This window comes from Erythrolamprus reginae, chromosome 6 (genome assembly GCF_031021105.1).
Source record: "Erythrolamprus reginae isolate rEryReg1 chromosome 6, rEryReg1.hap1, whole genome shotgun sequence".
In the NCBI taxonomy this organism is placed as follows: Eukaryota; Metazoa; Chordata; class Lepidosauria; order Squamata; family Dipsadidae; genus Erythrolamprus; species Erythrolamprus reginae.
Genome location: NC_091955.1, coordinates 2,277,421 through 2,303,529, shown reverse-complemented (window position 1 = coordinate 2,303,529; position 26,109 = coordinate 2,277,421). Strand labels below are relative to the sequence as shown.

Sequence of the window (26,109 nt, the reverse complement as noted above, 5' to 3'; positions counted from 1 at the left end):
CATGTCTAACCACACCAGCTCGGTGACAGGGGTGGGACATTACCCCCTCCCAACAGTGACCCATCAATCTGTTCAAACCCTGCTCTTTTTAGCACCCTGAGAAGATGGTGCTAAGATAGAAGCATAGAAACATAGAAGATTGACGGCAGAAAAAGACCTCATGGTCCATCTAGTCTGCCCTTATACTATTTCCTGTATTTTATCTTAGGATGGATCGATGTTTATCCCAAGCATGTTTCAATTCAGTGACTGTGGATTGACCAACCACGTCTGCTGGAAGTTTGTTCCAAGCCTCTACTACTCTTTCAGTCAAATAATATTTTCTCATGTTGCTTTTGATCTTTCCCCCAACTAACCTCAGATTGTGCCCCCTTGTTCTTGGGTTCACTTTCCTATTTAAAAAAACACTTCCCTCCTGAACCTTATTTAAAAAGCCCTTTAACATATTTAACTGTTTCAATCATGTCCCCCCTTTTCCTTCTGTCCTCCAGACTATACAGATGGAGTCCATGAAGTCTTTCCTGGTCAGTTTGATGCTTAAGACCTTCCACCATTCTTGTAGCCCGTCTTTGGACCTGTTCAATTTTGTCAATATCTTTTTGTAGGTGAGGTCTCCAGAACTGGACTCAGTATTATTCCAAATGGGGTCTCACCAGCGCTCTATACAGCAGGATCACAATCTCCCTCTTCCTGCTTGTTATACCTCCAGCTATGCAGCCAAGCATTCAACTTGCTTTCCCTACCGCCTGACTGCACTTCAGAAATCACTCCCCGTAAATCCTTCTCTTCTGAAGTTTTTTGCTAACACAGAACTGCCAATACAATACACTCAGATTGAGGATTCCTTTTCCCCAAGTGCATTATTTTACATTGGGAAACATTAAACTGCAGTTTCCATTGCTTTGACCACTTATCTAGTAAAGCTAAATCATTTACCATATTACAGATCACGCAACGCACCTGTTTTGCCTTTCGATGTTTTGCAATTCACGGTGGTCCCTTTTCAGGTGCTTGGTCAGCGAGGTGAAATATTCCTTCAGTAGGTTCTGGAAAGGCTGCTGCTTCTCGGCGCTGATGATCTCACTGGGAGGGAAGCTCAGGTTGAACTTGTCCGACGCGCTTTTCACCTTCCTGGGGACCAGGCCCGCGATGTCGTCCCCGCAGTGCCGGCAGAAGCTGATGACCACGGAGACGTGGGTGTGGGTCTCGCGGTCGGCGTTGATGATGCTCTTCAGCTGCTCGTAGATGAGGGAGAGGCCCTCCTTGTCGGTGAAGATCCCCACGATGGTCAGCTCGGCGATGAAGCGCAGGTCTGTCCGCAGCTTGGTGATGTTGGGCGTCTTCTCTTCCTTCCTCGCTTCGAAGTGCTTCTTCCAGACCTGGAGCAGCGAGGGGGCGAAGTCGGCGTAGCGCTGGTGGAAGAGGGAGCAGAGGTGGACCGCGCAGTTCACGTCCGAGATCTTCAGCTTGGCTTCCACGATGGAGGCCACGGCCTCGGCGATGTACTTGCTGAGGTTGAGGCCGTGGAAGTCGTGGGACAAGGAGTCCCTCTGCTGCTCCGTCACGGTCTTCAGCTTCTTCACGAAGGCCGTGTTCTTCTTCAGGCTGGAGTCCAGCCGGCTGAAGAAGTTCTCCTCCGGGCGGCTCTCCGAGGCGTTCTGGTTTTTGCCGCGCAGCTCCTTCCGGGATTGGTGGTGCTCCCAAGCCTCCTGGTGCAGCTGGTGGGCTTCTTCCTTCTCCCTGGGGGAAAAGTATAACAATGTATTTACAGTGGTCCCTCGACTTACGAACTTCATTCGTTCCGTGACCAGGTTCTTAAGTAGAAACGTTTGTAAGTAGAAGCCATTTTCCCATAGGAATCAATGTAAAAGCAAATCATGCGTGCAAACCCATTAGGAAAGAAATAAAAGCTCAAAATTTGGGTGCCTTTTTCATCCCTAAAAGAGACTGAAAATTCAGGTGCATCATATACTCTGAATGTAGCGCCTTTCCCCCCACCCCTCACCCCGAAGCTTTTTTTCCCTTCTCAGCCCTAACTAGGTGCTAATGATCTTCTCAGCTCTTATCTTGCAAGTTCTTTCATTGTTACTCTCTGCAAAGAAGAATGTTTTCCAAGCCCTAAGTCTTTGCAGGGTTTTTTTCAATTGATCTACTTGTTTCTTTTCAGGTTCTAACAATGTTCCCAGCTCTTACTGGCTTGCAAGCTCTTTCACTGTTACTCTCTGAGAATAAAGGTTTCTTTAAAGCCCTTAAAGCCCTAACCAGGGGATAAAATAATGTGCTGAAGCTGACCAGATCGGAGTTGGGAGCGTGTGAAATGTTTACTTCTTCCTGGGGTGGGCGTAACAGAGAGTAATTGAGAAGCACTGCCTTTGGGTTAGGGATTCACTTACAATAAGTGAAGCTTTTTTAAAAAAAAAACTGTTTTAATTGTTAATTGATGGTTTTAAATGGTTTTGCACTGCTTTTAGGGGGTTTTATATTGAATGTTATGTGTATCGAGTCTGCGGAAAGGGGCGGCATACAAATCTAATAAATAATAATAATAATAATAATAATAATAATAATAATAATAATAATAATAAAGTGAATGAATGAATGAATGAATGAAATGAAATAGCTTAATAAAAATAACAAGCACATAATAGATTCAAACTGAATGTAAACCACTCTAAACCTGATTGCAGAAAACACGACTTCAGCAATAGAGTGATCAATGCATAACACTAAAATTTCACTGGGGACCAGATCGGAGAGTTGGGGGGCGGGCGCATGAAATGCTTGCTTCTTCATAGCGGGGCCGTAACCGAAAATAATTGAGAAGCACTGCCCTAAGGTGATATCAACATACATATATATCTCCGGGACTGCCTTCTGCCGCACGAATCCTAGAGACCGATTAAGTCCCACAGAATTGGCCTTCTCCGGGTCCCGTCGACGAAACAATGTCATCTGGCGGGCCCCAGAGGAAGAGCCTTCTCTGTGGCGGCCCCGACCCTCTGGAATCAACTCCCCCTGAAGATCAGGACTGCCTACACCCTCCTTGCCTTTCGCAAACTCCTTAAAACCCACCTTTGCCGTCAGGAATGGGGAAATTGATTCCCCCGGGCCGTTCCGTTTTATGTATGGTTTGTCTGGGATGTATGACTGGTTTTATATTAAAGGTTTAAAACTTTTTTTAAAAAGTGTTGGATTTGTCCTGTGTTTTGTTGTTCTGAGCCGCTCCGAGTCTCCGGAGAGGGGCGGCATACAAATATAATAAATTATTATTATTTATTATTATTATTAATAGTAGTAGTAGTAGTAGTAGTAGTAATAATAATAATAATAATAATAATAATAATAATAATAATAATAATGTATCTATATCAATTTCTTTACCAATATTTTTGCACCAACTTATCATGTTATTTTTTAAGGTCAAATCTATATTTTTGTGGCCAATCATATATTTATATGCTTTCCCTATGAATTTAGTCTGATTAGTAAATAGTAAGTTACCTAAAAAGTTTTTACTTTTATTAAAGATATATATCGTGCTATCTCTTTGAAATCTAGACTGGATCTGAATATATTGCCACCAATCAATTATGATCCCTCCTTCTTGTAATTTGTTTCTTGATTTTAATTTAATTTGGTCATCTAATAATTCCTTATATCTTATTATTTTCATTTCCCTTATTGAATTGGGGTGTGTTATTGCTTCTTAGGGAGAAATCCATTCTTTTTTATATCCTTCCAAACTTCTAACAAATACTTTCTTATTGTACGTCTTTTAAAATATGTATGTATTTTATTATTAATAATAATAGAAACATAGAAGATTGACGGCAGAAAAAGACCTCATGGTCCATCTAGTCTGCCCTTATACTATTTCCTGTATTTTATCTTAGAATGGATCTACGTTTATCCCAGGCATGTTTACATTCAGTTACTGTGGATTTACCAACCACATCTGCTGGAAGTTTGTTCCAAGTATCTACGACTCTTTCAGTAAAATAATATTTTCTCATGTTGCTTTTGATCTTCCCCCCAACTAACTTCAGATTGTGTCCCCTTGTTCTTGGGTTCACTTTCCTATTAAAAACACTTCCCTCCTGAACCTTATTTAACCCTTTAATATATTTAAATGTTTCGATCATGTCCCCCCTTTTCCTTCTGTCCTCCAGACTATACAGACTGAGTTCATGAAGTCTTTCCTGATACGTTTTATGCTTAAGACCTTCCACCATTCTTGTAGCCCGTCTTTGGACCTGTTCAATTTTGTCAATATCTTTTTGTAGGTGAGGTCTCCAGAACTGGACACAGTATTATTCCAAATGTGGTCTCACCAGCACTCTATATAAGGGGATCACAATCTCCCTCTTCCTGCTTGTTATACCTCTAGCTATGCAGCCAAGCATCCTACTTTCTTTTTCCTACCGCCCGACCACACTGCTCACCCATTTTGAGACTGTCAGAAATCACTACCCCTAAATTCTTCTCTTCTGAAGTTTTTGCTAACACAGCAATGCAATATTCAGATTGAGGATTCCTTTTCCCCAAGTGCATTATTTTACATTTGGAAACATTAAACTGCAGTTTCCATTGCTTTGACCATTTATCTAGTAACGCTAAATCATTTACCATATTACAGACCCCTCCAGGAATATCAACCCTATTGCACACTTTAGAGTCATCGGCAAATAGGCAAACCTTCCCTACCAGACCTTCCCCTATGTCACTCACAAACATATTAATAATAATAATAATAATAATAATAATAATAATAATAATAGTTTTAAACTAGGCCGTCTCTTTAACAAACAATTTTACACTTGTACACTTTATTTTTTCATGTTGAAGGGTGTAAACGAAGTGTCTGAAGGTCAGGGGTGGGGTGAGGGAGTCCTAAACACTTCTCACGGGACCCCCCCCTCTCTTTCCCCCACAAAATACAGGTGCCCCCCGAAAGAAAGAGGTCCTTACTTCAACTTGGCGGCCGCTTCCTCCTGCTGCAGCTTCATCTCTTCCTCTTGCTTCTTCTTCTCTTCCTCTTCCAGCTTCTGCTTCTCCTCCTCCTCCTTCCTCTTCTGCTCCTCCTCCGATTTCATCTTCTCCTCCTCTTTCTTCTTCCACTCCTTCTCGTCCTTCTTGCGCTTCTCCTCCTCCATTTTCTTCTTCTTGTCCTCGGGCGCCTTGAGCATCTCTCGCTTCACACCCAGCCTGACATCCTCCTTGGGCCTCTCGCGGCTGCTCACGGGAGGCCGCCTCTCGCCAAACTCCTTCTCTTTGTTACTAAAGGGGGTTTCCTTCTCTTCGCTGCTGGCTGACTTCTTCCGCTCAGCCGGCATCGTGTTATCCGGGAAGATCTGAAAGAAGGACGGAGCGTCAGGGCGTCCAAAATAATAATAATAATAATAATGACCTATAAAGCCCTTCATGGCACCGGGCCAGTTTATCTCAGGGACCGCCTTCTGCCGCACGAATCCCAGCGACAAGTTAGGTCCCACAGAGTGGGCCTTCTCCGGGTCCCGTCAACTAAACAATGTCGGTTGGCGGGGCCCAGGGGAAGAGCCTTCTCTGTGGCGGCCCCGGCCCTCTGGAACCAACTCCCCCCAGAGATTAGAATAGCCCCCACCCTCCTTGCCTTTCGTAAGCTCCTCAAAACCCACCTCTGTCGTCAGGCATGGGGGAACTAAGATATTCTTTCCCCTAGGCTTCTACAATTTACGCATGGTATGTTTGTATGTATGATTGGTTTTATAACAAGGGTTTTTAGCTGTTTTAGTATTGGATTTTTTTACATTGTTTTTTGCCACTGTTGTTAGCCGCCCCGAGTCCATGGAGAGGGGCAGCATACAAATCAAATCAAATCAAATCAATCAATCAATCAATCAATCAATCAATCAATCAATCTATCTATCTATCTATCTATCTATCTATTTATTTATTTATTAGATCTGTATGCCACCCCTCTCCAAGGACTCGGAGCGGCTCAGAACAACAATACACCATGTACAAATCTAATGTTAAAAACAATTTAAATCCCTTATTATAAAAAAGCAATCACACAACCTAACAGACCATACATTAAAAAAAAACATAGTAGCTAGGGGGTATATCAGTTTCCCCATGCCTGGCGAAGCACAACAAAGAATGTTCTTTCTGCAATAACCTCAGGAAGCTCAAACTGCCCAAGGAGCTGCAGATCCAGTTCTACAGAGGAACCACTGAGTCTGTCACCTGCACCTCTACAACTGTTTGGTTCGGTTCTGCAATCCAACAAGACCGACACAGACTTCAGAGGAGAATCAGGACTGCAGAAAAAACAATGGCTGCCAACCGGCCTTCCATTGAGGACCGAGTCAAAAAGAGGGCTGTGGACCGCTCACATCCTGGACACAAACTATTTCAACTCCAACCCTCAAAACTTCGCTATAGAACATTGCACACCAAGGCAACTGGACACAAGAACAGTTTTTTCCCCGAACGCCATCACTCTGCTAAACAAATAATTCCCTCAACGCTGTCAAACTTTTTACTACGTCTGCACTTCTATTTCTACTAGTTTTTCTCATCATTCCCATCACCCATTTCCTCCAACTTAGGACTGTATGACTGTAACTTGTTGCTTATATCCTAAGATTAATTAATTGTTTCTTCATTGCTTATTTGACCCCTATGGCAATCAATGTACCATACGATTCCTGAAAAATCTATATTTTCTTTTATGTACATTGAGAGCATCTGCACCAAAGTCAAATTCCTTGTGTGTCCAATCACATTTGGCCGATAGAGAATTCTATTCTATATTCTACAAAGGCGCAAAGTATTCAGGATGAGGATGCAATCCACTTATTGCTCAATTATTGCCTGATGGTTATGCCTGTTATACAAGGCTACATCTGTTAGTGCAAAGGGAACCTGTCATGTCATACGACAGGTGTTTGCAGTTCTTCAAAACTGCAGAAACTCAGGCTGCTTCAGTTAGGAGTAGGTACACTCTGTCTTAAGAGCCCCACTGGAATGTGAAATCTTGCCCGCTTACCAAGCAAGGAGGATATGCCTCCTATCACTTTTTAAAATGACCCACCTATGTCGCCAGGCATGGGGAAATTAATATATCCCTCAGCTATTATGATTTATATATGGTTTATGTGGGTTGTATGATTGTTTTTTTATTATAAGGGTTTTAAATACTGTTTTAATATTGGATTTGTACTCTGTTTATTTATTTATTTATTTATTTTTTATTTGTTTGTTTGTTTATTTATTGATTGATTGATTGATTGATTGATTGATTTGATTTGATTTGATTTGTATGCCGCCCCTCTCCGTAGACTCGGGGGCGGCTAATATTGCATGTTGTGAGCCGCTACGAGTCTTCGGACAGGGGCAGCACACAAATATAATAAATAATAATAATAAAACCAGAATTACTTTCTGTGGTCCAGCTATTAAGAGAATGGACAGATTTATAGCCATGTAATAGCAACGGCCATTGAATGTTAAAAGTAATTGCACTCTGCTGTAGGCATAATCAAAAAACTTCCTATTAGTTTTTTTAAAGCAGAAATTGTATCATTTGACCAACTGTCCAAACATTTTCTGGCTGCATTGCTGGGGCTTATACTAGATTTATTTATTATATCCTCCCTTTATTATTTTACAAATCAAATTTTACAAGTAAGCGTACCAACGCATGTTCCTCCAAATTATTTCCTCCGCAACCAGTTGGGCTAAGAAAGGAGGGAGTGGCCCAAAGCCACCCAGTTGGCTTTCATGGCTAAAATGAGACTTGAGCTCAACCCCTCCGGCTGTCTAGTCCGACGCTGTAGCCACTAGACAGGTGTCGGCCACCTTAAACCCTCAAAGAGCCACAAAGTTCCTAACCAGAAGCCCTCCGTTCATTTCTGGAGCCAACCGGAAGTCCAGTTCCCCTACCATAAAGTCTCCTCCTAGAACGGCATCCTTTTTCCTCTACCTGTCCTAACCGAAAGCCTTATCACAGTGATGGCAAACCTTTTTTTCCTCGAGTGCCCACACCCATAATTCAATGCCTGGGGAGGGCGAAAACAGCTTCCCCAGGCCCGCTGGAGGCTGCAAATGGCCTGTTTCCCAACTTCTGGTGGGCCCAGTAAGCTCGTGTTTCGCCCTCCCCAACGTTCCAAAGGTTTCCCTGGAGCTGGGGAGGGTAAAATAAATAAATAAATAAAAACGCCCTCCTCCATCCCACCGGAGGCTCTCCGGAAGCCAAAAACCACCCTCCCAGAGCCTCTGTGTGAGCCAAAAATCAGCTGGCCAGCACACACATGCATGTTGGAGCTCAGCTAGGGCAACGGCTCCCACGCCAGCAGATATGGCTCCACGTGCCACCTGTGGCACCCATGCCATAGGTTCAGCAGAGACAGGGAGCTGCAACAAAGGCATGAAAGAACCACATGTGACTCCAGAGCTGCCGACTGCCGACTCCTGCGCTCGACTGAACTGGCTCTTTCTATATGTACCGTGTTTCCCCGAAAATAAGACACCGTCTTATATTAATTTTTGCTCCAAAAGTTGTGCTACGTCTTATTTTCGGGGGGTGCCTTATATTTCTCAAATAAGGCAAATTCACAGGCAGAAAAGCTGACACCCCCAAAGAAAGTGTACCGTATGGTACACTGATTACGGTACGGTACCTGTCAGTATGGCACCCACACACACAAACGACGGCACTTACTTACTTACTTACTTACTTACTTACTTACTTACTTACTTACTTACTTACTTATTTATTAGATTTGTATGCCGCCCCTCTCCGCAGACTCGGGGCGGCTTATACTTATACGGTACAACAGTATACTCCCGCTATTGCAGTTTCCGGCCACCAGAGGAGCTACAGTCTACGCACTGGAGTGGAGACTGTAATGGCGGTGAGACAGCAGCAGACTATGTCTGCTGTACTGGACGGTACAAAGCGATGGAAGGGGCCAGCAGGGGACGCCACATTATTACGGTACCGCTACGAACAACTCTGAATGGCACCGTATGTTTCTCCACCGGACCGTATGTAAACTTGACTAGGCCTTATTTTCGGGGGGTGCCTTATATTAGCAAATTCTGCAAAACCTCTGACATGCCTTACTTTCGGGGCACGTCTTATTTTCAGGGAAACAGGGTACAGTGATCCCTCGAGTTTCGCGATCTCGATTATTGCGAAACGCTATATCGCGAGTTTTCAACCCGGAAGTAAACTCCACCATCTGCGCATGCGTGCCCTTCCACGCATGCGTAGATGGTGGAGTTTCCCCCGCCGGGCAGAGGCTTCCCTGGGTCTTCCCCCTCTTGCCCCGGTAAGACAGCGGCGGCGCGAGCAACGGCGTGGGCGGGGCGGGCGGCACGCGCGCGCGGGAAACCCCCACCTCCGCCTCCCAGCTGGGAAGCGGAGCCGACAACAGCGTGGGCGGAGCGGGCGACTCGCGCGAGCCTGGGGACACCCTTGCTCTGCTTCCCAGCGCGCGCGCGTTGGCTGGGGAAAGCGCGCGCGCTTGGGGACACCTCACCTCCGCCTCCCAGCTGGGAAGCGGAGCCGGCAACAGCGTGGGTGGGCGGGCGACTCGCGCGAGCCTGGGGGACACCCTTGCTCTGCTTCCCAGCGCGCGCGCGTTGCTGGGGAAAGCGCGCGCGCTTGGGGACACCTCACCTCCGCCTCCCAGCTGGGAAGCGGAGCCGGCAACAGCGTGGGTGGGCGGGCGACTCGCGCGAGCCTGGGGACACCCTTGCTCTGCTTCCCAGCGCGCGCGCGCGTTGCTGGGGAAAGCGCGCGCGCGCTTGGGGAAACCTCACCTCTGCCTCCCAGCTGGGAAGCGGAGCCGGCAACAGCGTGGGTGGGCGGGCGGCGGCGCGCGAGCCTGGGGACACCCTAGCTCTGCGCGCGTTGCTGGGGAAAGCCCGTGCGCGCGGGAAACCTCACCTCCGCCTCCCAGCTGGGAAGCGGAGCCGGCAACAGCGTGGGCGGGCGGGCAGCGCGCGCGCGAGCCTGGGCGCGAGCAACGGGGTGGGCGGGGCGAAGGGCGGGCGGCAGTGGAAGCAAAAACACCATCTGCGCACGCGCAGATGGTGTTTTTACTTCCGCACCGCTACTTCGCTAAAAATCGATCATCGCGTGGGTTCCTGGAACGGAACCCTCGCGATGATCGAGGGTTCACTGTATTAGAAAAAGAAACTCGTGGCTTAAGTGCACGGGCTGAACCTTCTTCCATTCCCTCCTGCATTTATAACAAGCCTATGAGATTATTAAACTGGGTAACTATAGCAATCTTCCACCGATCCTGAAACGCTGCTTTCGGATGCGAGTTATGAGTAGCTCCTGTGAGGCTGAAAGGGAGATTTCTGACACTTCTGAGAGATTTCGGAAAGATACTGAAATTAGACACTCACCACCTCTCTTAACGCACATAATTGCCACTTGCAAGACTGAAAGAATATGACAAATTGCATTAAGGAAAGGCTGAGGCAGCCCCCAAATTACAGGCAAAGCAAAAAGAAAGAAAGGAATTGCTTCTGCTTTGGAACGCAATAAACAAATCAAATGTTTTCAAGTGCTCATAAAAATAAATCGTTATTAGTCATACACCGGCATGTTTATTTATATTTCATATTTCTTAATCACCCACCTCCCTCTGATTAACACTTGTTAATAAGTAAAATTAGCACCCAATGGTGTCAATATCTGTTATTGGCCATTTGCGGATGGTGTGTGTGTGTGTGTATTTCTAAAATGACCCACCATGTTGCTACTTTTAAAGGAATAATTTTGATAATTTAGATAGATAGATAGATAGATAGATAGGATAGAGGGAAAGAAAGAGAAAGAAAGAAAGAAAGAAAGAAAGAAAGAAAGAAAGAAAGAAAGAAAGAAAGAAAGAAAGAAAGAAAAGATATGGTAGGTAGGTAGATAAATGAAAGATGGATGAGATGATAGACACAGACAGACTAGAGAGAGAGAGGGAGATGGATGGATGGATAAGAGAGAGAGAGATAGGATAGAGGGAAAGAAAGAAAGAAAGGAGGTAGGTAGGTAGGTAAATGATAGATGGATGAGATGATAGACAGACAGAGAGTAGAGAGAGAGAGGGAGAGAGATGGATGGATGGATGGGTGGATAGATAGATGAGAGAGAGAGAGATAGGATAGAGGGAAAGAAAGAAAGAATATGGTAGGTAGGTAGGTAAATGAAAGATGGATGAGATGATAGACAGACAGACAGACTAGAGAGAGAGAGGGAGAGAGATGGATGGATGGATGGATGGATGGATGGATGGATGGATATATGAGAGAGAGAGGATAGAGGGAAAGAAAGAAAGGAAGGAAATGGTAAGTAGGTAGGTAAATGAAAGATGGATGAGATGATAGACAGACAGAGAGTAGAGAGAGAGGGAGAGAGATGGATGGATGGATGGATGGATGGATAGATAGATAGATGAGAGAGAGATAGAATAGAGGGAAAGAAAGAAAGAATATGGTAGGTAGGTAGGTAAATGAAAGATGGATGAGATGATAGACAGACAGACAGACTAGAGAGAGAGAGGGAGAGAGATGGATGGATGTATAGATGAGAGAGATAGGATAGAGGGAAAGAAAGAAAGGAAGGAAATGGTAAGTAGGTAGGTAAATGAAAGATGGATGAGATGATAGACAGACAGACAGACTAGAGAGAGAGGGAGAGGGGTGGATGGATGGATGGATGGATGGATAGATAGATAGATAGATGAGAGAGATAGGATAGAGGGAAAGAAAGAAAGGAAGGAAATGGTAAGTAGGTAGGTAAATGAAAGATGGATGAGATGATAGACAGACAGACAGACTAGAGAGAGAGAGGGAGAGAGATGGATGGATGGATGGATGGATAGATAGATGAGAGAGATAGGATAGAGGGAAAGAAAGAAAGGAAATGGTAAGTAGGTAGGTAAATGAAAGATGGATGAGATGATAGACAGACAGACAGACTAGAGAGAGAGGGAGAGGGATGGATGGATGGATGGATAGATAGATAGATAGATGAGAGAGATAGGATAGAGGGAAAGAAAGGAAGGAAGGAAATGGTAAGTAGGTAGGTAAATGAAAGATGGATGAGATGATAGACAGACAGACAGACTAGAGAGAGAGGGAGAGAGATGGATGGATGGATGGATGGATGGATGGATGGATGGATGGATAGATAGATAGATAGATGAGAGAGATAGGATAGAGGGAAAGAAAGGAAGGAAGGAAATGGTAAGTAGGTAGGTAAATGATAGATGGATGAGATGATAGACAGACAGCTCTAGAGAGAACTATAGCTAGCTAGATGACAGAGACAGCAGGCAGATAAACGATACCTAGATACAGGACAGTAGACAAACGAGAGATAATAAACAAGCAGCAGACAGACAGCTGCGAGAGGCACAGACAAGAGAGACCTTCTCAACGACAGAAGAGAGACCAGCAGAACCTCCGTTCCCGACCCCCCCCTCGCCCCCGCAGCTCAGGGTTCAAACCCAGCTCAGACCCCCCCCAACATCCCCGCCTTTCCCTCAGCGACCCTCCTTCTCCCCCCCCCCCGGCTGGAGCCCCAGGCCGCCTCCCCACCCAGCGTTGCCTGGAGACCGGAGATGGCAGAGAGGGGGGGGGAAGGAAGCGCCTCTCCGCCACAACCCCCCCGCGAGGTAGGCCAAACTCCCCCCTCCCCGGAGCGTGGGCGGGGGCGTGTGGGGTTTGTGTTTGTGAGGGACGGGTCCCTCCCCCTCCTAGGCCCGCCCCCCCCTCCCCGCGCGGCCTAGTGGCCCCTTGCCGCCCCTCAGCCCGACTTCCGCGGAGGAGGAGGCCGCCAAAGTGGAACGTGGGGGTGGTTACTACCTCGGCCCGCTGTAAACATCGATCTCCGCTTCTGCGGCTCCAGCTCGGTCAGGGCTCTTCTCTCTCTCTCTCTCTCCCCCGCCCCTCACGTTCGGCCAGGACGAGGACCCCGCCCCCTAGGCTGTCCCAACGACGCCTGATCTCAATCGGGAAAAATCGACCCCCGCCTCGAGACCTTAAACCCCCGGAGGGAAAAGGAGAAAGGAAATGAACGTGGAACGCAAAGTGAGAAAGAACTGAGGTTTTTCCCGCGGCGGGTGGGATGCCCCGAGGTGGAGGTCCTGTCAGGCAGTGCTGTAGACAGCCTGCGTCGCTAGGTGGGTCCTAAAGGCAGAGGGAGCGAGCAAGAGAGTGAGAGAGAGAGACTGCTGGGCAACCCGTGCTTTGGTTGCCAGGGGAGGCGGAAGTGCCCGAGTGAGGCGGGGCTTCATCCTGGAAGGGGGCGGGGCCACGCCTCCAAGCTGCAGCTTTTGAAAAGGCGGGTTTCTTTCCAATTTTAAACCTGCCCGTCTGGGAATGAATATTATAGTAAGTTACTAGAGCTATTATTATAATAAGTGATTTATTAATTTATTAAATAGTTATCATTTATTAATTATAATTAATAAACGTAATAATAATACATTGCATTATTATTATTATTTATTTTATAATAATAAAACTATTATTTATAATTATTACAACTTATTTGACCAATCCCCTATGACAATCATTGTGTTTTTTTACTCATGATTCTTGACAAATGTCTCTTTTTCTTTTATGGACCCTGAGAGCATCTGCACCAAGGCAAATTCCTTGTGGGTCCAATCACACGTGGCCAATAAAGAATTCCATTATATTCTAAATAATAATAATAATAACAACAAGAACAACACGTCCAGGAGGGAAGTGTTTTTAATAGGAGAGTGAACCCAAGAACAAGGGGGCACAATCTGAGGTTAGTTGGGGGAAAGATCAAAAGCAACGTGAGAAAATATTATTTGACTGAAAGAGTAGTAGATCCTTGGAACAAACTTCCAGCAGACATGGTTGATAAATCCACAGGAACTGAATTGAAACATGCCTGGGATAAACATATATCCATCCTAAGATAAAATACAGAAAATAGTATAAGGGCAGACTAGATGGACCATGAGGTCTTTTTCTGCCGTCAGTCTTCTATGTTTCTATAATAATAATAATAATAATAATAATAATAATAATAATAATAATAATAATAATAATAATAATAATAATTTATTAGATTTGTATGCTGCCCTTCTCCGAGGACTCGGAGCGGCTATAGTCCGGGGAATCCAGAGCATGATACCATGGTCTTTCGAGACTGAAGGATTCCAATGCAATTTTGGAAAGCGGGGTGGAAGTATAATTTATTAAATAATTATAATTTATTATAATTAAAGTATTATAATAATTAATTATAATTAATATAATTAATAAATCTAATAAATTATTATTATTATTATTAATGTATTAATTAATAATAATGGGCTGCTATCCCCATGAGGGAGGGGGGTCCACAGTGGGGTTAGTAATTTTATGCACCGTTTATTGAATATTTAATAGTTTTTTTATTGTCCTTCCTTCTCTAGTACCTTAGTATGTCCCTTAATTCCTTTTGACCATTCAGTTCCTTCGTTAATCTGTCCAGCTCAGCACAATCAGATTTTTTTGATAATTTCCTTCTCCGAAGGTGTCTGGGGGATCTTTCCAATGTGGCGCATAAATAATTCTTGCTGCCATTCCAATGTATAACATTAAATACAATGGTACCTCTGCTTAAGAACGCCTCTACTTACGAACTTTTCTAAATAAGAACCGGGTGTTCAAGATTTTTTTTGCCTCTTCTCAAGAACCGTTTTCCACTTACAAACCCGAGCATCCAAAACTGTAACCGGAAAAGGCAGGGAGAAGCCTCCGTGGGGCCTCTCTAGGAATCCTCTGGGAGGAAACAAGGACAGAAAGGTGGGGAGAAGCCTCTGTGTGGCCTCTCTAGGAATCTGGAAGGAAACAGGGCCAGAAAAGGTGGGGAGAAGCCTCCGTGGGGCCTCTCTAGGAATCTCATGGGAGGAAACAGGGTCAGAAAGGTGGGGAGAAGCCTCCGTGGGATCTCCCTAGGAATCTCCTGGAAGGAAACAAGGCCGGATAGGCGGGGAGAAGCCTCCGTGGGGCCTCTCTAGGAATCTCCTGGGAGGAAACAGGGCCTCCACCCTCCCTGTGATTTCCCCAATCGCACGCATTATTTGCTTTTACATTGATTCCTATGGGAAACATTTATTTATTTTATTTATTAGATTTGTATGCCACCCCTCTCCGCAGACTCGGACGTCTTACAAACTTTTCTAGTTAAGAACCTGGTCATACAATGAATGAAGTTCATAAGTAGAAGTACCACTGTACTTAATATTTTTCGGATATTGTTTTTCTTAAGAGAAAAAGTTCAGGCGTATATTCAGTTGTTGTCCCCATTATCTCCTGTATCCATCTATGTATTTTCCTCCAGTATTGTTTAGCTTAGGGACCACCCACCACATATGAAAGGAGGTTGCTCATTTTTACATTTCCAACATAGCTGATTTAAATTTGGATATATTTTCACCAATCTTGTTGGGGCCAGGTGCCACCAGTAGAACATATTATGATAGTTTTCTTTATAAGCTGTTGGTTTTGTTAATTTAATGTTTCTAGCCCAAATTTACTCCAAGTCCGCCAGGTGTATGTTATATCTAATGTCTTTGGCCCATGCAATTATCGGCCTTCCTGCTCTATTCTAATCTAACATTCTAAATTCTTTCTGAGTGGGTTAAATGAATGCAAGATATTCACCTTAAAGCTTAATTACAGCGGTCAAATCTTTTTTTTAATTCACTCCTAAACCTAGTTAGATTTTCAAACCATCAATTTTATTAACTAACATTAAACTAGCATTTAACTCACATTAAACCAGGGTTTAAAAGTTTGGAAAACCATTTTTCTCATGCTTTCCCCTGATTAGGTCGTTGTGCTGTCCCAAAAACCATTTATGCCAATGAATGAATGAATGAATGAAGCAAGTGGAGAATAGAACAGAATAGAATAGAGAATAGAATAGAATAGAGAATAGAATAGAGAATAGAATAGAATAGAGAATAGAGTAGAATAGAATAGAGAAGAGAATAGAGAAGAGAATAGAGAAGAGAATAGAGTAGAGTAGAATAGAATATAGAATAGAATAGAAGAGAGAATAGAAGAGAAGAGAGAAGAGAATAGAATAGAGAATAGAGTAGAATAGAGAATAGAGAATAGAATAGAGTAGTGAATAGAATAGAATAGAGAAGAGAATAGAGAATAGAGTAGAATAGAGAATAGAGAATAGAATAGAGTAGTGAATAGAATAGAGAATAGAATAGAGAAGAGAAGAGAATAGAGAATAGAATATAGTGAATAGAATAGAGAATAGAAGAGAATAGAGAAGAGAAGAGAATAGAGAAGAGAATAGAATAGAGAATAGAATAGAGAATAGAATAGAGAATAGAGTAGAATAGAGAATAGAGAATAGAATAGAGTAGTGAATAGAATAGAGTAGTGAATAGAATAGAGAATAGAATAGAGAAGAGAAGAGAATAGAGAATAGAATATAGTGAATAGAATAGAGAAGATAAGAGAATAGAGAAGAGAAGAGAATAGAGAATAGAATAGAGAATAGAATAGAGAATAGAATAGAGAATAGAATAGAATACAGAATAGAATAGAGAAGAGAAGAGAAGAGAGAATAGAATAGAGAATAGAATAGAGAATAGAATAGAATAGAATTTTCTTTTCTTTTCTGTACCCTGAGGACATCTGCACGAAAGCCAAATTCCTTATGTGTGCAGTCACACTTGGCCAATAAAGAGTGCTATCTATCTTATCTTTATTATGTTCATACAAACTACTACTATCCTATACATGTTTGACAAAGGACTGACTGGCTGATTGATTGATTGAATGAATGAATGAATGAATGAATGAATGAATGAATGAATGAATGACGTTTATTGTACACCAACCTGCATACATGGAAATGAAATTCCGTGGCGTGCGGAGCAAACTCCCTACATCCAGACCACTGGGGGAAAGAAACCTAGAAACCTAGAAGACTGACGGCAGAAAATGACCTCCTGGTCCATCCAGTCTGCCCTTGTACTATTTCCTGTGTTTTATCTTAGCATGGATCTATGTTGATCCCTGGCATGTTTCAATTCAGCTATTGTGGATTGACCAACCACGTCTGCTGGAAGTTTGTTCCAAGCATTTACTCCTCTTTCCGTCAAATAACATTTTCTCCCACTGCTTCTGATCTTTCCCCCAACTAACCTCAGATGGTGCCCCCCTTGTTCTTGGGTTCACTTTCCTATGAGAAACACTTCCCTCCTGACCCTGATGTAACCCTTTCACATACCTGTGTAGAGCAATTGAGAAAGATGGAGATGGCAACATGAGAACGCAACATTGTAATTACAGGCAAACATTGGATGCAATTTTTTTTTCTTGCAAGCTTGCAACCCCGGCGGCCTTTTGCACGGGTTGCAATGGGCCAGAGTGGGGGGGGGGGGGCTGCCCTCCTTCTCCCACCTGCAGCTACCGGGGTCCCTCCCCCTCTCGGGGGGCGTGTCCTCCGGGCCCCTCCCCTCCGTCTCCCCCAATGAGGGCCGGGGGCGTCGGCGGGGGCGCAGGCGAGGCGAGATGGCGGCGTTGCCTGCGCGGTGCTGCCGCTGGTGCTGCTTGGCCGGCTGGAGGCCGCTGCTGGCCCGCTGGCCCCGCGGGAGCGCCGCGTACCACAGCCAGCGCGGCGTCTACGGCTACAAGCCCGGCCCCAACGCCCCGGAGCCCCGCGGGGACGCCCGGCCAGCGGAAGCCTCGAAGGCGGCAGGTGGGAGACGGAGCGGGGTGGTGGTGGCCGGGGGGAGGAGGCTACGGGGGGAAGGAGGGAGGGAGGAGAGGAGGAGGAGAAAGAAGGGAGGAGAAGAGGGAGGGAGGTCAGAAGGAAGGGAGGGAGAAAGAGAGGAAGGAGGCAGGCAGGCAAGCAAGGAAAAAGAAAGGAAAAGAGGAAAGAGGGAGGGAAAGAAGGAAGGAAGGGGAAGGGAAGGAAGGACAGGGAAGGAGGAAGGGAGAGAGGTAAGAAGGAAGGGAGGAGGGGATGAGTAGAAAGAAGGAAGAGAAGAAGAAAAAGGGAGGAAGGTGAGAAGGAAGGAAGGAAAGAAGGAAGAGAGAGAGGAAGGAAGGGAAGTAAGAAGGGAGAGAGGGGGATGAGTAGAAAGAAGGAAGAGAAGAAGAAAAAGGGAGGGAGGTGAGAAGGAAGGAAGGAAAGAAGGACAGACAGGGAAGGAGGAAGGAAGGATAGAAGGGAAGGGAAGGAAGGAAGAGAGGAAGGAAGGGAGGGAGGTGAGAAGGAAGGGAGGAGGGGATGAGTAGAAAGAAGGAAGAGAAAAAGAAAAAGGGACGGAGGTGAGAAGGAAGGAAGGAAGGAGGGAGGGGATGAGTAGAAAGAAGGAAGGAGGAGAAAAGGAAGGGAGGGAGAAAGGTGGGAAAGAAGGAAAGGGGTTGAGTAGAAAGAAGGAAGAGGAGAAGAAAAGGAAGGAGGAAGGGAAGAGGGAATGAATAGAAAGAAGGAAGAGGGGGAGAAAGGGAAGGAAGGAAGGAAATAGGAATGCCAGAGGAAGGAATGAAAGAGAAACAGGAACGGAGGAAATAGGAATGATAGAGAAGAAGGAAGGAAGGAAGGAGGGAGGGGATGAGTAGAAAGAAGGAAGGAGGAGAAAAGGAAGGGAGGGAGAAAGGTGGGAAAGAAGGAAAGGGGTTGAGTAGAAAGAAGGAAGAGGAGAAGAAAAGGAAGGAGGAAGGGAAGAGGGAAGGAATAGAAAGAAGGAAGAGGGGGAGAAAGGGACGGAAGTAAGGGAGGGAGGGAGGGGATTAGTAGAAAGAAGGAAGAGGAGGAGAAAGGGAAGGAAGGAAGGAAATAGGAATGCCAGAGGAAGGAATGAAAGAGAAACAGGAACGGAGGAAATAGGAATGATAGAGAAGAAGGAAGGAAGGAAGGAGGGAGGAGTAGAAAGACGACAGGAAGAGAAAGGAAGGTAGAGATCAGTGATCTTGTTGTGGATTCCTTCTTGGCTGGATTTTTGCAAACGCACTGAAATGATAACCGCCTTCTCTTTAATTTGCAGCGGACCATGGGTTGACTCGCTTAGTGACGGCGTATCACGAGCATGGCCACAAAGCGGCCAAAATCAACCCTCTCTTTACTGGCCAGGCGGTGATGGAGGCGGTGCCTGAAATCCAGGTGTTGACGGAAACCTTGCAAGGCCCTTTCAACACGGCAGGTGAGGTCAAATCTGTTGGGACCGTAACCCCACCAAGTAGCCGCAGTTCACCACTGTTCCCTAAATGACGTCTTCAGTGAAAAACACAGGCTTTCTGGTCAAAATATACTTTACTTTTCTCCTTAGCAAAAAGTTTCTCAAAATAAACGATCATATAACTACGATTACATCCAGGGCTGCAACCACCCACACAAAGTACTAACCATTAACCAGTAACTACAAAACCAGAAACCATTAACTACAAACCACACCCATGCAAGGGGGCTATTTTCTTTATATAGGTTACAGCCAATCAGGTTGCAGCACAGTTAGCAAACTCATGATTACATACTGATTATGGCTTACATCAGCTTTTCCTATAGTCACAAGCCGTTTTTAAAAAAAAATGATTTATTTATTTATTCCTTTCTTTATTTCTTTATTTATTCATTTATTTTATTTATTTATGTATTCCTTTATTTACTCCCTTATTTATTTATTTATTCATTTATTTATTCATTTATTTATTTATTCATTCATTTATTTATTCATTCATTCATTCATTTGATTTTCTTGCATTGTAAACCTATTTCTGAGAAAATCGTCATCGCGTGGGCCCTTTTTTAGAGTCCGATCCAACTCGGGTCAATTCAGAAATAACTTTTCCTGCCGTGATGGAAGATCTTAGAATGGAGATGTTTAGGCCGGGTTGGCGCTGACTGTATGAGGTCCACCAGGAAACCCTAAAGTTGGAAACTAGGCTGAGAATTATTTTTTTTAAGTTCCAAAACACAGAAATGGCAAACTGTAATTCCGTATTGTATTATAATGTTTTGTTTATACAGTATTGCACCTTTTTTGGGGGGAGGGACTTTTTATAAGCAACTCTAACAAACCCGGGTGGGGTGGGGTGGGTGGAATAGACTCAACTGAAAGTTTTGCAAGGAGAATCTGTGTTATTGGTGGAATCTTGGATGGTGGATGACCAGAGATGAATATTCTTTCTTTCTTTCTTTCTTTCTTTCTTTCTTTCTTTCTTTCTTTCTTTCCTCCCTCCCTCCCTCCCTTTCTTTCTTTTTTCCTTCCTTTTTTCCTTCCTTCCTTTCTTTCCTTTTCCTTCCTTCCTTTTTCTTTCTTTTTTCTTTCTTTCTTTCCTTCTTTCTTTCCTTTCTTCCTTCCTTCTTTCCACCCTCCCTCCCTCCCTTTCTTTTTTCCTTCCTTCCTGCCTTCTTCTTTCCTTCCTTTTTCCTTCCTTTCTTTCTTTTTCCTTCCCTTCCTTCCTTCTTTCCTCCCTTCGCTTTCCCTCCCTCCTTTCCTCTTTTCTGCCTTCTTTACTTTCTTTCTTCCTTTCTTTCTTTTTCCTTCCTTCCCCCCTTCCTTTCTTTTTCTTCCTTCCTTCCTCTTTCCTTCCCTTTCCTCCCTCCCTCCCGTCTTCTTTCCTGCCTTCTTCTTTCCTTTCTTCCTTTCTTTTACCCTTCCCTCCTTCTTTCTTTTTTCTTTTTTCTTCTTTCCTGCCTTCCTTTCTTTTTCTCTCTTCTTTCTTTCTTTCTTTCTTTCCACTTCAGGGCTTCTGAACATGGGAAAGGACAAAGCCTCGCTGGAAGATGTCCTCTCTTACCTGGATGACCTCTTCTGTGGACACATCTCCATAGAGACCAGCCAGCTGTCCAGCATGCAAGAGAAAGAATGGATGGTCAGACGGTTTGAGGAACTGAAGCAAGAAGCTTTCACTACCGAAGAGAAAAAGCATTTGTCCAAGATCATGCTGGAATCCCAGGTATGGACCATAAGAAAGGCTAAATGCCAGAGAGTGGAGGCCTTTAAACTATGGTGTTGGAGAAGACTCCTGCGAATCTCTTGGACTGCAAGGCGATCCGATCAGACTTCGCAACTAACCACAACAAATATATGTACAGTGATCCCTCGATTATCACGAGGGTTCCGTTCCAAGACCCCTCGCGATAATCGATTTTTCGCGATGTAGGGTTGCGGAAGTAAAAACACCATCTGCGCATGCGCGCCCTTTTTTCATGGCCGCGCATGCGCAGATGGTGGAGTTTGCGTGGGCGGCGGGGAAGACCCAGGGAAGGTTCCTTCGGCCGCCCAGCAGCTGATCTGCTCGGCAGCGCAGCGAGGAGCCGAATCGGGGTTTCCCCTTTGCGTGGGCGGCAGGGAAACCCCGATCTTCGTCTGCTCGCTGCTGCTGAGGCCGCCCAGCAGATCAGCTGCTGGGCGGCCGAAGGAACCTTCCCTGGGTCTTCCTCGCTGATATAGCGTTTCGCGAAGAACGAGATCGCGAAAATCGAGGGATCACTGTACTTTCAAAGTATAAAACGCACCAGAATATAAGACACAGTTTAGGTTTTTTGGGAGGAAAATAGGGGGAAAATCTGCTTACCAGGTATTCACTCGGCTAGCGTCCTTAGTCTGGTCAGCTTCAGCACATTATTTTATCCCCTGGTTAGGGCTGGGGGAAAAAATTATTTGGAGAGAGTAACAATGGAAGAGCTTGCAAGCCAGTAAGAGCTAGGAACATCATTAGCACCTGGAAAGAAACATTGGGAGCAAGTAGAGCAATGGAAAAAACCCTGCAAAGACTTAGGGCTTGGAAAACATTCTTCGCAAAGAGTAACAATGAAAGAGCTTGCAAGCCAGTAAGAGCTGGAAACATCATTAGCAACTGGAAAGAAATATTGGGATCAAGTAGAGCAATGAAACCCCCCCCCCCTACAAAGACAGGGTTTGGTAAACATTCTTTGCAGAGAGTAACAATGAAACAGCTTGCAAGCTAGTAAGAGCTGGGAACATCGTTAGCACCTGGAAAGAAATATTTGGATCAAGTAGAGCAATGAAAAACCCCCCTACAAAGTCAGGGTTTGGTAAACATTCTTTGCAGAGAGTAACAATGAAAGAGCTTGCAAGAGGGGAAGAGCTGGGAACATCATTAGCACCTGGTTAGGGCTGGAAAGAAACATATTCGAAGCAAGTAGAGCAATAAAAAAAAAACCTGCAAAGACTTTGGGCTTGGAAAACATTCTTCGCAGAGAGTAACAATGAAAGGGCTTGCAAGAGGGTAAGAGCCGGGAACATCGTAAGCACCTGGTTAGGGCTGGGAAGAAACATATCCGGAGTAAGTTAGAGCAATTTTAAAAATCCTCCAAAATTATAAGCCTCTTTTAGGGAGGAAAAAAGTGTGCCTTATACCCTGAAAAATACGGTATATATTCCTGGTGTTTATAGAACAAAGTCCAAATAATCCGTGCTGATCTCAGCCTTATTTCAGAAATACTGTACAGAAGATAAGCCCTAATCATTTGTTTGAGGTTCAAATTAGTCCACTGTATATTTATACTGGCCCAGGGGTGATGGAGGGAACAGCGTTACAAAGTCCAATGAATTAATATCTCCACAATTAGGAGAAACCGAGTTGTCTTTATCAATAGACTTAGAGCAACTTGATTGTCACTTTTAATTTGCTCTAATCGTCGTGCATTAAATTTTGCTGCGTACAGCTCTCAAAAGGTCATGACCTTGAATATATTTGTATGCCGCCCCGAGTCTTCGGAGAGGGGCGGCATACAAATCTAATAAATTATTATTATTCAGTTTTCAATTCAATTCAATTTATTAGATTTGTATGCCGCCCCTCTCCGAAGACTCGGGGCGGCTCACAACAACAATAAAAACAGTATAACAATGGAGCAAATCTAAAATTACATTATTATTATTATTATTATTATTATTATTATTATTATTATTATACGTAAACAGGACAAGAAAATGAATGAATTGGATGAATGAATTTATTTTTTTTTAAAAAATTATAAGAAAAATAATAATTTTATATACAGATATGAATTACATACAAGAATATGCACACAACTTTAAAAACAACCTTGCTCTCTCTTAAGTACAGTGGAACCCCGACATAAGAGCTGCTCGACTTAAGAGCTACTCGAGATAAGAGCTGGGAGAGGAGAGACATTTTTTAATTTAATTTTATTTATTACTTGGATTTGTATGCCGCCCCTCTCCGCAATACGAGCCGAGAAGAGCCGGGCTGGCTTACTTTCCTTCCTTCCCGCGCTGATGCAGAGCCACTCGAACAAAGCGTCGCGCCCCTCTGATGCTTTCGGCGGCTTCCGAAGCGACGCTGGGCTCTTTTGCCGCCAAAGGCGTCAGGGGGGCGTGACGCTTTGTTCGAGTGGCTCTGCATCAGCGCGGGAAGGAAGGAAAGTAAGCCAGCCCGGCTCTTCTCGGCTCGTATCCCGGCACTTGGTGAGTGGAGAGGCGGTCGCCTCCCCTGCCGCCCCACTCTGGGGGTCCTTGGCTTCTGCTGGGGGTGGGGGGATCCGAACGCTGTTTTGAATTTCACATTCCGAGTGGCCCAAACGCCAAAGGCGAACTTCCGCACCTCAGGAGTTAGCTCGCAAACGGCGCGGCTGTTTTAAAACATCGCTGCCGGCCTGGGGGGGGGGGAAGAGAAAGGGGGGGAGAGAAAGAGAGAGGGAGAGAGAGAAAGAGAGAGGGAAAGGGGGGAGAGGGGGGAGAGAAAGAGAGAAGGATAGAAAGAGAGAGAGAGTGAGAGATGCTCAGTGAGCCTTTCTTTGAAGTTGCCTTTCTTTCTTTCTTTCTTTCTTTCTTTCTCTCTCTCTTTCTTTTTCTCTTGCTCTTTCATTCTTTTTTCTTTCTCTTTCTTTCTTTCTCTTTCTTTCTTTCTTTCTTTCTCTTTCTTTCTTTCTCTTTCTTTCTCTCCTTCCTTCCCTCCTTCCATTTCTTTCATTCTCCCTCTCTATTTTTATTTCTCTTTCATTTTCTTTCTTTCTCTCTTGCTTGCTTTCTTTCTTGCTCTTTTTCTTTCTCTCTTTTACCTTCCCTTCCTCTATTTCTTGCTTTCCTTTTCCTTCCTCCCTTCTTTCCTCCCTCTACAGGATTGGGTGGCAGTGAAGTTACTCTCCCCTTTCATAAGTTTCCTTGCTTCCTTCCTCTGTTCCTGTCCCTTCACCCTTTCTTTCTTCCTTTCTTTCTTCCTTCCTTTCTTTCTTTCCTTCCTTCCTTTCCTCCCTCCATTTCTTGCTTTCCTTTTCCTTCCTCCCTTCTTTCCTCCCTCTACAGGATTGGGTGGCAGTGAAGTTGAATAAATAACTACAGTTTAATGAATAAAAATAAAAGTTTGCCATGTTGATTGTTTTGGGTAAAAAGAGGAAGGGAAGGAAAGCTCTCAGCTTATCATCTTATTAATAAGTAAAGTTACATTTATTCTTGCAATGTCTTTCTGCATAATTTAGACTAACTTTGTGAGTTTTTTGAGGGCTGGAACCAATTAAAATTATTTACATTAATTCCTATGGGGAAAAGTCGTTCGAGATAAGAGCTGCTCGACTTAAGAGCCCAGGTCCGGAACGAATTAAACTCGTATCTCGAGGTACCACTGTATTTTAACTTACCGTATACATTTCTAAATTGTTTGCAGATTTTCATATCGAAGCCATATATTTATTTATTTATTTATTAGATTTGTATGCCGCCCCTTTCCGTAGACTCGGGGCGGCTCACCACACAATAAAAACAGTTTATAACAAATCTAATAATTTACAATTTAAAATATTAAAAAAACCCATTATTAAACAGACGTACACACAAGCATACCATACATAAATTGTAGAGGCCCGGGGGAGATATCTCAGTTCCCCCATGCCTGACAACAAAGGTGGGTTTTAAGGAGTTTGCGAAAGGCAAGGAGGGTAGGGGCAGTTCTAATCTCTAGAGGGAGCTGGTTCCAGAGAGTCGGGGCCGCCACAGAGAAGGCTCTTCCCCTGGGGCCATGCTTTTTCAGTTTAACTCTATTCCTTGTAACAGTAATAACAGTGAATTATATTAATAATAAAGGCTTAATTATTAATAACAAATAAGAATCATTCAAGATCAAATTAATGTAGTTTACTTATCATTGGGGGGGAGAGAAAACTATCATTTAATTCAAAATTACCTATCTATATTCTAGCATATCCAAAGATGTTTTTCTTCTTTGTTCCCTTAAAATCTCCTCCGTGTGATGTACCTCTAGATACGAGCTACTCCACATGCGAGTATTCCAAGTTACGAGCTGAGACGCGAGCAAAATTTCTGTTCGACACCCGAGCTCAAATTCGGGATACGAGCCGAGCGTCCACTAGGTGGCGCAAGAATTTCATTTTTTCCAGTTATCTCGGCGCGAAAAGCCAAATCTAAATGCATTCGTTCGAGATACGAACTGATCGACATACGAGGTCGGCTCTGGCACGAATTAAACTCGTATGTCGAGGTACCAAGTTATTTATTTTCATTCTTGGCCTTTTTTGCAGCCAATTGTACCATTTGTCTCATATTTTATAGAAGACCGGGTCTTCTTTCTCCTTTATACGCATAGTATAAATCTATGTGTATCAATGAATAAATTTAATTTAATTTAATTTAATAATTTAATTTAATAACTTAATTTATTAGATTTCTGGGCCACCCAACTCCTATCGGATTCTGGACAGAGTACAACCAGTAAAATAATCATTAAACAATATAAAATCCCCTAAATAAAAACATTTGTACTTCTGGGTTGCAGCTAGATGTTATAGCTGAGGGAAATATTCCCGAATATATTATATGACACAGAGAAACAACACAGTCTACCTTAGATGTATACAAGGAAAAATGAGTGTCAATCATCCTGTTGATTTATCATTTTCTCCAGCCTTTTTATGGCGTCCTATAATTATCCTAAATACTTACATATACATTCCTTTTGTGGTCTGACATTCAGTCTTTTAACTACTGTATTTAGGGTTAGGTCCCACAGAGTCGGCCTTCTCCGGGTCCTGTTGACTAAACAATGTCGTCTGGCGGGACCCAGGGGAAGAGCCTTCTCTGTGGTGGCTCCGACCCTCTGGAACCA

General features: G+C 44.1%; 2 protein-coding genes across 5 annotated transcripts in view; one reads left to right on the top strand and one right to left on the bottom strand.

Annotated features, from left to right (window-relative positions):
- Nucleotides 1–12,954, bottom strand: part of UPF2 (UPF2 regulator of nonsense mediated mRNA decay) — a 56,523-nt gene extending 43,569 nt beyond the window's left edge. For 2 of the 3 annotated variants that reach the window (XM_070755035.1, XM_070755036.1), the window contains exons 1-3: nucleotides 12,862–12,946; nucleotides 4,969–5,351; nucleotides 961–1,740 (exon numbers count right to left, since the gene is read on the bottom strand). In XM_070755035.1, the coding sequence (XP_070611136.1) occupies nucleotides 961–1,740; nucleotides 4,969–5,333 (1,145 nt within the window). In that variant the 5' untranslated portion in view covers nucleotides 5,334–5,351; nucleotides 12,862–12,946. Of the gene's footprint in view, nucleotides 1–960; nucleotides 1,741–4,968; nucleotides 5,352–12,861 lie in introns of all 3 variants that reach the window. The other variant, XM_070755034.1, reaches the window with a different exon arrangement.
- The window catches only part of DHTKD1 (dehydrogenase E1 and transketolase domain containing 1), a 39,314-nt gene continuing 26,017 nt past the window's right edge, over nucleotides 12,813–26,109 (top strand). Inside the window, exons 1-3 of one of the 2 annotated variants that reach the window (XM_070755039.1) lie at nucleotides 12,813–13,389; nucleotides 19,047–19,202; nucleotides 20,747–20,958. In XM_070755039.1, coding sequence (XP_070611140.1) covers nucleotides 19,139–19,202; nucleotides 20,747–20,958 — 276 coding nt within the window. In that variant the 5' untranslated portion in view covers nucleotides 12,813–13,389; nucleotides 19,047–19,138. Of the gene's footprint in view, nucleotides 13,390–17,529; nucleotides 17,753–19,046; nucleotides 19,203–20,746; nucleotides 20,959–26,109 lie in introns of those variants that run through there. The other variant, XM_070755037.1, reaches the window with a different exon arrangement.